This window comes from Ascochyta rabiei, chromosome 1, assembly GCF_004011695.2.
Source record: "Ascochyta rabiei chromosome 1, complete sequence".
NCBI classification, from domain to species: domain Eukaryota; kingdom Fungi; phylum Ascomycota; class Dothideomycetes; order Pleosporales; family Didymellaceae; genus Ascochyta; species Ascochyta rabiei.
The window spans coordinates 2101952-2115408 of record NC_082405.1 but is presented as its reverse complement, the minus strand read 5'-3'; the positions used below and the strand labels follow the sequence as shown (position 1 = coordinate 2115408).

The 13457-nt window shown below is 56.2% G+C and overlaps 4 protein-coding genes across 5 annotated transcripts, besides 13 other annotated features; 3 read left to right on the top strand and 1 right to left on the bottom strand.

Moving 5' to 3' along the window:
• Window positions 1–295: 295 nt before the first annotated feature.
• Window positions 296–322: a tandem repeat.
• A 55-nt stretch (window positions 323–377) lies between these two features.
• On the top strand, window positions 378–2194 carry EKO05_0000639 (uncharacterized protein; the record flags this gene model as incomplete). Its single annotated transcript, XM_059635472.1, has 3 exons — window positions 378–449; window positions 569–1881; window positions 2035–2194. The coding sequence occupies 3 exons, from the start codon at window positions 378–380 to the stop codon at window positions 2192–2194; spliced, it is 1545 nt and encodes a 514-aa protein (XP_059491455.1).
• Window positions 1898–1949: a tandem repeat.
• Window positions 1950–1989: a tandem repeat.
• A 40-nt stretch (window positions 2195–2234) lies between the features above and the next one.
• Window positions 2235–2265: a tandem repeat.
• A 76-nt stretch (window positions 2266–2341) lies between these two features.
• Window positions 2342–2362: a tandem repeat.
• Window positions 2363–2566: 204 nt separating this feature from the next.
• On the bottom strand, window positions 2567–4628 carry EKO05_0000638 (uncharacterized protein; the record flags this gene model as incomplete). Its single annotated transcript, XM_038936612.2, has 5 exons — window positions 2567–2763; window positions 2830–3565; window positions 3615–4122; window positions 4274–4464; window positions 4569–4628. 5 exons carry the CDS (start codon window positions 4626–4628, stop codon window positions 2567–2569), a joined length of 1692 nt encoding a protein of 563 aa, XP_038803177.2.
• Window positions 4629–6322: 1694 nt separating this feature from the next.
• Window positions 6323–6366: a tandem repeat.
• A 141-nt stretch (window positions 6367–6507) lies between these two features.
• Window positions 6508–7181, top strand: EKO05_0000637 (AP-2 complex subunit sigma; the record flags this gene model as incomplete). The annotated part of the gene is made up of 5 exons (XM_038936579.2): window positions 6508–6542; window positions 6596–6635; window positions 6681–6710; window positions 6762–6992; window positions 7080–7181. 5 exons carry the CDS (start codon window positions 6508–6510, stop codon window positions 7179–7181), a joined length of 438 nt encoding a protein of 145 aa, XP_038803176.2.
• Window positions 7182–7192: 11 nt separating this feature from the next.
• Window positions 7193–7314: a tandem repeat.
• Window positions 7315–8093: 779 nt separating this feature from the next.
• On the top strand, window positions 8094–11391 carry EKO05_0000636 (COPII coat Sec23p-Sfb3p heterodimer component; the record flags this gene model as incomplete). Of its 2 annotated transcripts, XM_059635470.1 has the most annotated exons (3): window positions 8094–9936; window positions 9983–11163; window positions 11253–11391. In XM_059635470.1, 3 exons carry the CDS (start codon window positions 8094–8096, stop codon window positions 11340–11342), a joined length of 3114 nt encoding a protein of 1037 aa, XP_059491453.1. The 2 variants fall into 2 exon arrangements, with proteins under 2 accessions (XP_059491453.1, XP_059491454.1); XM_059635471.1 differs by having other exon boundaries at window positions 9983–11391.
• Window positions 8333–8356: a tandem repeat.
• Window positions 11392–11590: 199 nt separating the features above from the next.
• Window positions 11591–11714: a dispersed repeat.
• A 200-nt stretch (window positions 11715–11914) lies between these two features.
• Window positions 11915–11992: a tandem repeat.
• A 293-nt stretch (window positions 11993–12285) lies between these two features.
• Window positions 12286–12326: a tandem repeat.
• Window positions 12327–12476: 150 nt separating this feature from the next.
• Window positions 12477–12506: a tandem repeat.
• A 511-nt stretch (window positions 12507–13017) lies between these two features.
• Window positions 13018–13042: a tandem repeat.
• Window positions 13043–13457: the final 415 nt, after the last annotated feature.

Below are 13457 nucleotides of genomic sequence, written 5' to 3'. Positions count from 1 at the left end.
TACCAAATGCTGTAATAATATCCATGACCAACCAGCCTACATGCTAACTTCATCTCCAGGACCCCGCGCTACGGTTCGGCCGAGGTCAATATTGTCGTGGAGGGGAAGTGGATATATACGCTTGCTGATCATAGCACTAACCCTCAAGCATGGGTCACTTCGACAGCACACCACCCTCAGATTGGATGATTCACGGCTATGTGTCTCACACTGGTGTAACCATGCAGTGTGTGAAGTGAGACGATGTCCTTCTCCCATATAGCGGTACTCCAACCCTGTTCACTGCCGTATATAACTGTCTGGTGCTGCTGCTGCTGCTGCTCACTGAAGAGCTGTCATTTTGGTACACGCAATACTGGACCAACCCCGCAGGCAACATGACGTTATTCGACGACCATTTACTTAGCCCGGTGGGCATCATGTACTCTCTAGGCATATTGTTCGCCTCTGTAAGTACTGCTGGGAGCCTGGCCAACCCAAACGCTTGCCATACTTTGTCAACGAGCAAGTGCCGTTGTGGACATTGAAGCAGTTTGCCTTGGTGATTTATATGACGCTGACTGTCCAGGTCATCCTCTACGCCATCAGTACGATCGTGTACAATCTTCTCTTTCACCCACTCCGCCATATTCCGGGCCCATGGCTAGCTGGCTCCACTCCCATCCCGTATGGCCTGCAAATGCGCTCTGGCAAGATCGTCACTTGGATCCAGCAACTCCATGCTCAATACGGTGATGTAGTACGCGTCACCCCGACCGAAGTCTCCTTCATCAGCGGCGAGACGGCTTGGCCCGAGATCTACGGCTTCCGCACAGGCGAGTACAAAGACACCGGTGCCTATCTGAAAGACAATGCGTGGTTCCCAAAGCCCATCAACGGCGTGTGGTCGATCATCAACAGCAACGAGGCAGACCACGCCCGCCTCCGCCGCAACCTCTCGCACGCCTTCAGCGACAAGGCGCTGCGATCGCAAGAATCACTCATCACTTCTTACGTCGACCTGCTCATCCACAAGCTCAGCGAGCACGCCGAAAATTGCGCACCCGTGGATATCATGCGCTGGTACAACTATACAACCTTCGACATCATCGCGGACCTCTCCTTCGGCGAGCCCCTCTACTGCCTCCGCGACAGCGAGTACCACATGTGGGTGAACATGGTTTTCAGCTCGCTCAAAGGGATCCCCACAATCGCCATCCGCAACAAGTACCTCGTCTTCCGCTGGCTCGACAAGCTGCGCGGCCTGTTCACAGACACGCAAGTCGCCGTGCGGGCACGCAAGCAGTTCTTCGACATGGCCTCCGCGCGCGTGTCGACCCGTCTGGAGAAAGAAACCTCGCGCCCCGACTTCTTCACCTTCATCCTGCAGAACCAATCACACGCCAACCGCGCGCTGTCACGGGGCGAAATGGACACAAACGCCGTCGTCTTCCTTGTCGCGGGCTCCGAAACAACGGCAACCACACTCTCGGGGACGACCTACCTGCTCCTGAAAAATCGCACAGCGTACAACCGGCTCACAACCGAACTGCGCACCGCCTTCCCCACCGCGTCCTCAATCACCCTCGACGCCGTAAACACGCTCCCCTACCTCCTCGCCGTCCTGCAGGAAGGACTACGCTACTACCCGCCCGTCCCCACGGGCTTTCCGCGCACCGTCCCCGGCGCGGGGCAGGTCATCAGCGGCCACTTCATCCCAGGGGGAACGAGCGTGTACGTGTCGCAGCACGCAGCGAACCACAGCGCGCGCAACTTTGCCGACGCCGACGCGTTTGTGCCCGAGCGCTGGCTGGCGGGGGAGAGGGGGGACAAGTACGAGGAGGATCGCAGGGAGGTTGTGCAGCCGTTTAGTTTGGGGCCCAGGAATTGTTTGGGGAAGAAGTATGTCGTTTTCTTTTTCGCATTCGCATTCGCATTCGCCTTCGCATTCGCCTTCGCATTCGCCTTCGTCTTCGTCTTTGCCTTCGCCTCGTTTTCTTCTCCGTCTTCTTGATTCTGCAGCGTGCTTTCCAGTGCTTCACTAACGCCACGCAGTCTCGCATACGCCGAAATGCGCCTCATCCTCGCGAAACTCCTCTACACGTTCGACCTCGAGCTCGTGCAGCCGGAGCGGGAGTGGATGGAGGAGCAGCGCGTGTTTGCGCTGTGGGAGAAGCCGCCGCTTGCGGTGCGGTTGACGGCTGTGCGGCGATGAGTCCTCACACTGCGGTTCGATTCACCTGCGGCTGTTACTGGGCTGGCTGGATGGCTGGGTGTCGTGTGCTGTGCGTTGGGACGGCGCTTGGTGGCGGGTTCTGGGTAGTGGGGACTCTGCGTGGGTTGGTGGAATTGGCTTTTTTTTGGGGGGGGGGGGGGGGGGGGGAATGGTCAGGTGGTTACACGTATCCTTACATTTTTGTTGCATACTCTAGATCTGCATTTCTCAGACCTCTGCACGCTGATCATCGGGACAGCGATCCCGTCCTTCGCTGAACGCCGTTGAACTCCTCATCGCCCTCGTAACCGATGTGGAATCCACCTCTCTTTCTCTCTGCTTGCGTACCCTTGCGTTTCAGTCCGTTTCGCATCAAGGAAACATGGGCCCGCATGTGAGTACGTGCCGTCTGGCCAAGACCAGTACCTGGGCGCTGCTGAGCCCGAATTTCGTGCCGATGACGGATAGACGCCCGAGTAGCCAGTCTCGCTGGCGCTGGGATACCGTGTCGGCATTTGCGGCGACGTACAATGGCCAGACGAGTGAGTAGCCGCCGAAGGCCTCGGCCGCTGTGCTTGCGTTAGCACACGCTCCGCATCTCTGCACGGTCCAAAGGAACGGCGGGGTTCACTTACCATACTGCTCTTGACCCGTTTCCTTGGCAAGCGGTTGCAGTTCGTAGTCCAGGTGGAACGGAACGCACGCGCTCAGTTCGTCGACCATCTGCTGCACCACGAAGACAGACTGCGCATACTGGCCCTGCTCGTCTGCGAAGCCGCCGAAGTGAAGCCAGTCGAGACACGCCAGCATGACGCGCCGGCAGAAGATGCGACACACGCGGTAGTCGTTCATGATGCTCGCGAGCGGCACATCGTGGTAGGCGTGCTGCTCGCCCGGCCACTTCTCTGCATTGGCAATGTTCTCTGGGATCGTACTTTCGATGCCGATGATGCGGTGCTTCCACTCCGGCGGAAGTGTGCGGTACCATTCTTCCAGATTCCCGTCGACGAGTTGCGCGAAGTCGATGATTTGGCGCGCTTCGGATTCCTCAGCGGGGTCGTACATAGTACTTGTGAGCTTGTTCGCGCGGGCACGCAGATTGGGGAGGTCGATACAGATCAGCGTCAGGCGGTTTGCGGCATTCTCTTCTGCAATGTCGCTTTCGCCTACCCAGCCTTTCTGCCCGGGGAAAGTGTCAATGGGCTTGGAGCGCTGGACACAGGATGTGATCATCATGGTCCGGACGGCGCGGAACATGGCGTGTGACATGGGGTCGTTGAATTGGTCTGTACCACGTAGTTTGGTCAGAGCTACAGCACCGTCGACGTGGTTGCCCCATGCTGTGATTGTATCGTCGGTTGACATGATTGTCTGGCTAGGGTTAGTTCTGGGCATTGACACACATACCAAATGGGCTTACTTCATAGAGCGAAAACATCAATATTGCAAGTACTGTCTCGTTGGACCTGCTCATTGCTGGGTCCTTGAGGTCGGTGTTGAGCTTTCGAATAGCTTTCCCATACGTCTTGACAGCCTCGCCAACCAAAGCCTCCCTTCCAGGATACTGACCGCAAGCTGCCATGGCAACAGCACTGGTGGCCAGATGTAGGACAGACGATGGTAGCGCTTGGTTGTATAGAGGGACAAGAAACTCAAGATACCCTCTTGTGCTCTCTGCTTGTTGTGGAAGTGTGATGAAGTTTTTGAAGAAAAAGGTAACGGCCTCGTAGTCTGGGGCCATTGCAATGGATTGTGGGATCCGGTCGAGATTCCACAGCCAGTTGTCGAATAGCCCTTGTGACGACAACGCCTCTGGATACTGAGGTATGAGTATAAGCTGTTGTTCCGAGTCCGGTGTGGCTTGTGCTGTAGTCGATTCCTCCTGTGATGTGGAGGCATTGGAGACCTCGAAGGTGAAGAAAGTCGGTCTATCTTGGTCAGCACATGCTCTGTAGCGTCTGTACGTACTGGCAGTACCGCGAGCAAGTGTCAATTGCACACACAAGTCATGAGACGAACCGGAAGATACAAATCACTGCTTGCACTCTAACCGCAGCAAGTTTGGTGAAGAAGACTTACTGGTTCGGAGAAGCTTGAGCGCTCAAGCCATCTGGAGTACATCTTGTAGGCGTTGGACCAGAGGTCTTCCTTGCCTTTCTCGCCATAGCCTTGTTCTCGTCTCGGAAGACTAGATCGAACTCGTCGGGATAGCCCGGGCAGTCGCGGCCAGACTTTCTACAGTTCCCACATGTCGGTCGCTTCTCGTCGCACTGGGAGTGGTCAGTCTTCGCTGTGCCACAGTGCGCCAGCATTGGTTGAGCGTGCATCGGACAGCAATGCAACCTCGCAAGTCGAACCACTTCAAATGTCATACCTTGATCCTGCGGCTTTTGCACATGCCGCATCCACGGCTGGGCTTGCCTGTGTACACCATGCTGATACAAGAACAATGCAGTACGGTCCAGAACGGCTTACACGACGACTCCACACAAGCTAAGAGGTTGATCTGTGATTTCGTGCCTGGCCTGGTAGTGTTAAGTGCAAGGCAGTATTCTCAGTCGAGATGTGTATCAAAGGTGTTTAAACACTCCGCCTCAGGGCCTACGTCGACCATCAGGCCTGCTCAATGCACCACGTAGCCTTTCTGTTGCCCTCGCCAAAGTTCGAAAGCTCTCCAAGGAAACGGTAAGAATACGATCCCGCGCGTCGGTAAGCTCGGTCCTTGCAGATGGGATTGTTTGGCGTAGAGCTCGGTGTTCTTACAACGACCTTGGTTCCTAGGGCAAGAGGAAGCGAGGCGGTCTCTCGATGCAGGCCGAATGTTACGCCGCGAGCCTATAGAAGTCGATCGAGTGTGATGACTGAGGCACAAACAGCATGTTTGTTTGATGCGACAATGACTCGGGGTCGCGTCGGACTGCTTTGCGTGCCGAACAGCCTGCAAAGACTCGTCCAGGAGGTGTGGTGTCGACGAAATTCTTCGCAAGCTTCTCCTGATGGGGTTTGGCGTGCACAGCTCGGCTCGTTCGGATGAGTGGCGCAGCACCGTTCCATCTCCCCCGACACGACCGACCACGCCAGACGCAGCGAGAGAACGTGCGGAGAACGATACCAGACGTACAAAAGCTGTTGCCTGAAGCTTGACGGCCGGTAGTTCAGGTACTGCCGCGCGTAAGCGTACGCAACGCAATTCGCCAAACAACGAGCCAAGAGCGAGCCAAGCAACAGTCGTAATGCCAACCAGCTCGTCATCGTGCAACGCGGGAAGACATCATCCCGACTTCAACTTTACTCATCAACATCCACACCTACGTGCTCAGCTGTAGACAGTAGACCTGGGCTCTTGGTATTTTCTTATGTAGTAAGCACTATATATCCAGAAGGCAAAGTACTACAGCAGTAAAGAAGCTTCTAGCATTCTAGAAGTAAGAGTAAAAAGGTAGCCAGCTAAAATACAAAGTATAAGCTAGAGAAAGTAATAGCATAAAAGAGAGAAAGTTTACAAGTAGAAGTAGGGCATTAAACACTAACAAGCTTGTTGTTACGTAATGCAGGAAGATAATATTCTGACTTCTAACTTTACTTATTAATATCTACACCTATGTACTTGGCTGCAGACAGTAGACCCAGGTCCCCAGCATCTCCTTGTTCAGCGAGCACCGTGTTTGGAAGGCGAGGTACTGCAGCGGCGAACAAGCCTGTGGCGTTCTGGAAGCAAGGGTAAGAGAAGGGTTGCAAGTGTGAGGGAAGGATGGGTGGTTGTGTTCGACGTGATGCTTGATGAGGGTGTGGATTATGGCGTTACACACGGTACAGTGGGCTTGCAATGATGTCGATTGGGCTTGAGCCTAACCTAGAGGAATCTCGACATTCGTTACGCTTTACAGGTGTTTATCAGACTCTAGTCTGTCGGTCGGTACTTTCGTCCATCTGCTCTGCTGCGAAAGCTCAATCCGTAGACTGACGTGTTGCTCCGTTTGTCATCTGCACGCCCGTGTACACCGAGTGATTCCGGTTGATGAAGCCCGTAGCGGTCCCTCTATTGCAATCCGCGGCCTCCTGACCAAAACACCTGAACGTCAGCTCTGGACTCTGCGTTCCCGCAGCATTGTCCGGTTCGTAGATGTCCGTTCGCAGTTCAACGTTCCATGTTCGACGTTCGACGTTCGACGCCGGCTAAGAGTGGGTCCTGCGCCCTGACCAGCGCCCTGGCCAGGCCAGGGTGCGGGCGCCGCATCACCTCCGGCGTGCGCCAACCTTTGAACGCTGACGACTGACGTGCCCATGCGCCGAGGAGACAGTCCACCGGCAAGATGGTGCTCTCGTTCATTCTGATCCAGAATCGACAGTGCGCTCTCCCCACCGCGAGCTGCCGGCCGTTCGCTGACCAGGCCACTACAGGGGCAAGACAAGACTGGCCAAGTGGTATGCGCCGTACAGCGTACGTGTTCACGACGTGCAGGAGGATGTAGACTGACATGTCCAGGATGAAGAGAAGGTCAAGCTGAAAGGCGAGGTACGACTTGCAGAGGCTTCGACTCCCACGACCCTCTTCTGACAGGCACAGGTGCACCGCCTCATAGCGCCGCGCGACCAGAAGCACCAGTCCAACTTTGTCGAGTTCCGCAACATGTCCAAGATTGTCTACCGCCGGTACGCCGGGCTGTTCTTCTGCGCCTGCGTCGACACCAACGACAACGAGCTGGCGTATCTCGAGGCGATCCACTTCTTCGTCGAAGTGCTGGATGCATTCTTTGGGAATGTGTGCGAGCTGGACTTGGTATTCAACTTTTACAAGGTACGTGGGGGCTGAAGGAAGCCTGGCAGGGTGTTGGGAGAGTGGCGGGGGGCTGGACTCCACATGACAGCGGGCTGACCCGTACAGGTGTACGCTATTCTGGACGAAGTGTTTCTGGCGGGCGAGATTGAGGAGACCAACAAGCAGGTCGTGTTGACAAGGTTGGCGCACTTGGATAAGCTGGAGTGAGTGGTCGGTGTGAGGAAGAGGAAGAGGAAGAGGCAGAGGAAGAGGAAGAGGAAGAGGAAGAGGCAGAGGAAGAGGAAGAGGAAGAGGAAGAGGCAGAGGAAGAGGCGGAGGAAGAGGAAGAGGAAGCAGGAAGCCTTTGGCATCCATCGAGTAGCTTGTGGAGAAGAAAGCACGGGCTGACCCGGTATATTGGTCGAGGCAGCAGAAGAACATGACGAGGGGCTTCCTATGGAGGGTTGAATAAACACGTAGGACTGGACAATGACCCGTCGGTGAGGCTGTTGCAGCTTTTGCATCCAGGAGAGGGTTGCCGTGGCCCATTCCAACACGCACAAGTCATAAGATGCATGGTGTTGTGCGTCCCACTGAACGAAGTGTACAGAGACCGCGCGACGAGACGCCTGCATTTCACATGCGTGCCCCTCGTGGGCGATGTAGACAGTGCAGGTCAACAGTCAACAGAAGGAAGGTGGTCTGGGCACGATCTCTGGAGTGTCATGGAGGGTCCATCACTGGCGCTGCCTGTCACCAAACCTCAAGATGGATGTGTAGTTGAACTGTTGAAGTGCCATGCCACTGTGCTTGCAGGGGTGGATGGCGCATGGGTGGCGCATGGGTGGCGCATGGGTGGCGCATGGGTGGGTGGCGCACGGGCGCCGTGGTAAAGTGCAGTGCAGCACCAAGATAGTGTGATGCCAGATCACCCACTTCGACTTCGGCGTGAAGCGCACACGGCGGCCCATGAATCGAGCCGCGCACAAGACATGACGTACGAGACATGAGATAGAGCCTCCGCCCCGTCCTTCCTCCGCGACCGACCACCAGCTCGCAGCGGACCCCGTCGACGCCCAACCGTCTGAAGCCGGACCAGCGCCCACACGCCCTCGACACCAGCACCCCCGCGGCGCCATCATGAGCGACTTCTCGACGCGCCCGGCCCAGGCCCAGGGCCCGCCGAACCCCAATGCGCCGCCGAGGACAGACGACCCTACACGATGGCGTCCGCCTGTCGCTGCGAGCCCCGCCGGCTACAGCCAGGGCGGCAGTCCCTACACCCACGGCGGCAGTCCCTACCCCCAAGGCGGCAGTCCTTACCCCCACGGCGGCAGTCCCTACACCCAAGGCGGAGCGCCACAGCATGGCTCGCCCGCGCAACAGCAGCAGCAGCAGCAGCAAGAAGGCTACTTCCCCCCCCAGGCCAGTCCCCCGTCACACCACGGCGACCCCAACGTGAACCAGCTGGCGGCGCAGATGGGAGGCGTGGGCTTGGGCTTGGGCGGGGATGCGCCCCCAGATCACAGGCGCAAGAAGAAGGACAGGCACGCGTACCACAACCTCGAGGGCCCGGGAGGGAGTGCGCCGGCCTTCCATGGCCTTCCGCAGCCAGCCACCCCGTCGCAGTACAGCCCGCAGGTCGGCGGCCCGCAGTGGCAGGAGCCGCAGATCACGCCCGCCATGAGCCAGTTCCCCGCCGCCACGCCGCTGTTCACCCCGGGCGCCGTCGCCTCCCCAATGCAGCACGCCGCTCGCGCACACACGCCCCAGCCAGGCACCGCTGTCGGCTCCGCCCAGGGCAAGGTCGACCCCGAGTCCATCCCGAGCATCCCCAAGTCGCGAGACACCCCGGCCAAGTACTACCTCGAGCACGTCTACCCCACCATGGAGCACCACATACCCCCGCCAGCCACAGTGCCCTTTGTAGCCTACGACCAGGGCAACTCGTCGCCCAAGTTTGCCAGGCTGACCCTCAACAACATCCCCGTCTCTGCCGAGGCGCTCGCCGCCACAGCCCTGCCGCTCGGCCTGGTCCTACAGCCCCTTGCCCCGCTGCAGGAAGGCGAGACGCCAGTGCCCGTGCTGGACTTTGGCGAGACCGGGCCGCCGAGGTGCAGGCGGTGCAGAGCCTACATCAATCCCTTTATGCAGTTCAAGGCCGGCGGCAACAAGCTTGTGTGCAACATGTGCAGCTTCCCCAACGACGTGCCCGGCGAATACTTTGCCCCTACCGATGCTTCTGGCGCGAGAGTCGACAGGCTACAGCGGCCTGAGCTGACGCTTGGTACCGTCGACTACCTTGTGCCCAAGGAGTACTGGTCCAAGCCGCCAGTCGGACTGCGCTACCTGTTCCTGATCGATGTCACCGCGGAGAGCGTCGAACGCGGCTTCCTCGACACCTTCTGCGCAGGCATCCTGAAAGCGCTGTATGGCGAAGCGAGCGACGAGGCCGATGCCACAGAGAGCGCTGTCAAGATCTCCCAGGGCGCCAAAGTCGGTGTCATCACCTACGACAAGGAGATGCACTTCTACAACCTCAGTCCAAAGCTCGCCACAGCGCAAATGCTGGTCATGCCGGATCTTGAGGAGCCATTCCTGCCCTTCACCGAGGGCTTGTTTGTCGACCCTCTTGAATCAAAGACCGTCATCACCTCTCTGCTTACCTCGCTTCCCAACATGTTCCGCGAGTTCCGACACCCCGAGCCAGCTCTGCTGCCCACGCTCAACTCGGCGGTGGCCGCTTTGACCGCTACCGGCGGAAAGATTGTCTGTTCCTTGGGCGCATTGCCCACATTTGGCCCAGGACGTCTGTTCGTGCGAGACGACGGCAACGTCCACAACAACGACGCTGAGAGGAAGCTGCTCAAGACAGAGCACCCTGGCTTCACGACCGTGGCAAAGAAAATGGTGGAGAACGGTATCGGCTGTGACTTCTTCCTGGCCGCACCCAGCGGTGGCTACCTCGACATCGCAACCATAGGTCAGTCTCCTTGTCTGTCCCACACTAACACACTAACACATGCCAGGCCACGTATCTGCGACTACTGGCGGCGAGGTCTTCTACTACCCCAACTTCCACTCGCCCCGAGACGACCTCAAACTGTCCAAGGAGATCACGCACACCGTGAGGCGGGAAACCGGTTATCAAGCGCTGATGAAGGTTCGATGCTCCAACGGTCTGCAGGTCTCCGGCTACCATGGCAACTACTTCCACCACAACTTTGGAGCCGATCTCGAATTCGGTACCATTGATGCCGACAAAGCGATCGGCGTGCTGTTCAGCTACGACGGCAAGCTCGACCCCAAACTCGACGCCCATTTCCAGAGCGCTCTTCTCTACACTACGGCGAGCGGCGAGCGGCGCGTCCGCTGCAGCAACATCGTCGCCAGCATCAGTCAAAGTGCGGGCGAGTGCATGAAGTTTGTTGACCAAGACGCCGTCATCAACATCATTGCCAAAGAAGCCTGCGCACGCATGACCGAAAAGAGCCTCAAGGACATCCGAGGGGCGCTGACAGAGAAGACTGTGGATATCCTCGCTGGGTACAGGAAGAATTTTACCGGAAACAGCCCGCCCGGTCAGCTCGTCCTCCCTGAGAATCTCAAAGAATTCAGCATGTACATGCTCGGCCTGATCAAGTCGCGTGCCTTCAAGGCTGGCAAGGAGCCCACTGACCGTCGCGTCCACGACATGCGGCTGATCAAGTCGATGGGTCCTCTCGAACTCTCCCTCTACCTCTACCCCCGCGTCATTGCAGTGCACGACCTGGATCCTGCCGACGGTTTCGCCAACGAGAACGGACATCTCCGCATGCCCTCCGGCGTGCGCGCTTCCTTCTCCAAAGTCGATGAAGGCGGCGTCTACATTGTCGACAACGGGCAGATCTGCCTCCTCTGGATCCACCAGCACGTCTCTCCAAACCTACTCGAAGACCTCTTCGGCCCCGAACACAACTCCCTCAAAGCCCTCAACCCCTTCGCCTCGTCCCTGCCCGTGCTCGACACACACCTCAACGCGCAGGTCCGCAACATCCTGCAATACCTGCAAGGCAGCCGAGCCTCCAAGGCGCTCACCCTTCAGCTCGCACGCCAAGGCCTCGACGGCGCCGAATACGAGTTCGCGCGCCTGCTGTACGAGGACCGCAACAACGAAGCGCAGAGCTACGTCGACTGGCTGGTCCACGTGCATCGCCACATCCAGCTCGAGGTGAGTCCCATCCCTTCGCAACACATGTACCCCTCCTGCAATGTAGACCTACAAACTGTGCCAAAAGCTAATCTAAACCCCCTTTCCAGCTCGCCGGCCAGCGCAAGAAGAACGACGACAGCGATAACAGCAACACCGGGAGCCAGTTCGTGGGGCTGCGCACGCCCTACTGGGGATGAAGGATGCGCGGCGATATACCAAAAGCACATGCAGGACGTCTGGGTCTAGAAAATAAGAAGAGATGAGGTGGTGGGCAGGAGGAGTTTTTGCATAGCGAGCGGTTCATCATAACGAATATAGCACTGCACAGCGTAGCGTCATGAATTTACATATTTACACTTGTTACATCTGCGCTTATTACATAGAGGACATGTAGCAGTCTAGGAAATAAGATAAGATAAGGTAGTAGCTAGAGAGGGTCATTGTTAGGACACAGCTCTGCCTACTATACTATATATGCTAAAAGGTATTAATGTTTACTTAGATAGTAAGTATATAGCTAGAATAGTACTTCTTGCTATACTAGGTTAGAGGTAGATACTGCTACGTGCTAATAGCTAAGAGTTATTCCTAGAGCCTAACAGTAATTGCACAGCGAGCGGCCCATCATAACGAATATAGCACAGCGTAGCATCATAAACCCAAACATCTCCACTCATCCACATCTACGCTTACTACACCGCATAGCACCACCCTCTTTCTATATCTTCATACACACAATATCTACATCCTAACTCCCACCAAACCCCAACTCTCTCTCTCTCTCTCTCTCTCTCTCTCTCTCTCTCTCTCTCTCTCTCTCTCTCTCTCTCTCTCTCTCTCTCTCTCTACTTTCTCCACTGGATTCTGTACCTTTGTCGTCTAGCTTGGCTTGTTGATGCGTATACTGTCACCTTATCTCCACAGCTCTGTATACCTGCTAATCCCCATCGGATGGCTGGTGTAGATACACTGCGCTACAACCTCGTGTGGTACAGTGTTGTTCCTTGTACAAACACTGTTCAAGTCAATATTTGTGGACTCCTGGCTTGTGAGATTCGGTGGCTGGAAGCTTGGTTTGGCCCTCTCTGATGTTTCTCGCTTTTTTTTTGTTAGGGTGCTTGGTGTTGTCTTTGATGCGTGGTGTAGTGTGGAGGTGGGTAGAGTTTAGGTTGTAGATTGTATTTTTTTTTTAGTGGTGTGGTTTGGTTTATGTGGCTTTTGCGTTGGATGGTGAGGTGGGAGATTGGGGTTTGGGGGTTTGTCACGTAAGAGGTGTGCTGGTTTGGAGGGGGAGGGAGGTTGGAGTGTTGTGTAGAGATTTAAGAGTATGTAGAGAGAGAAAGGGAGAGAAAGAGAGAAGAAGGTAGTCATTCTACGCTTTTCACAACTTCAAGTTCGGCTGGCTAGTAGAGATAAGATGGTTAGACTTTAGTCAACAGTGATATTAGTACTTTCTAACTACTATATTATGTTGCTGCATGCACTAACCAGACCAGAATACATGGAGAGTAGAGGTAGCACGACTTACAGCTGTGCGAGTAGGGAGGAAAGGAAAAACGAAAACATTTCACGTCAAGTAGATGTTGCTGAATATTGCACAATAGATGCTTGGAATGAAAAAGCGGAACGGCTCGCAGCCGTGCGAGTGGAATGAAGATGGTTCGTGCGAGACAACAGTAAAAACCAGAAACCCAGCGCTTGTAGGACTCTGGGTTGATTTACTTCCTACACCCAGGACGCCGTCGAACACTTAGGATAGGTGCGCAGGTGGCGTTTACAGGCTTTTGAACCACCGTTTGCTATGCCGAAACCAGCCTGTGCTTCCTACACGCTTCTAGGACGGAGGTTGTGCAGCTACAATACGTGTTTAGTGTGTCGTGTCGTGTCGTGTCGTGTCTTTCCCAGGCTTCGAAGTAGATACAGCGAAAGCGAGAAGCGACGAAGTAGTAAACAAGCCGCGCACAGCACAGCCAAGCCATCTGTGGTCGCGAGTCTGTCTACCGTCTTCCGTCTTTTTCCACGTGGCGTTGAGCTTTCGGCGACGTCTAGGACTCGGACTGTGCGCGCTGGTGGAAAAGCGGGTGGGTAGGTAGGGGTGGAGGAAGGCAGGAAGGAAGCTGGGCATATCATGGATCACGGCAGCACTTCCAGCCTTCTTGTCACTCACATCGAACATCGAATATCGAACACTCCCCACGCGAGCAAGCGCACCTGGAGTGCATGACCCGAAGCATTGGCGGAGAGCCCAGAGATAAGAGCGCTTGGTAACCCCGGTGGCTGACGCCAAGGGCCAAGTGCAGATGTGTGGGTGC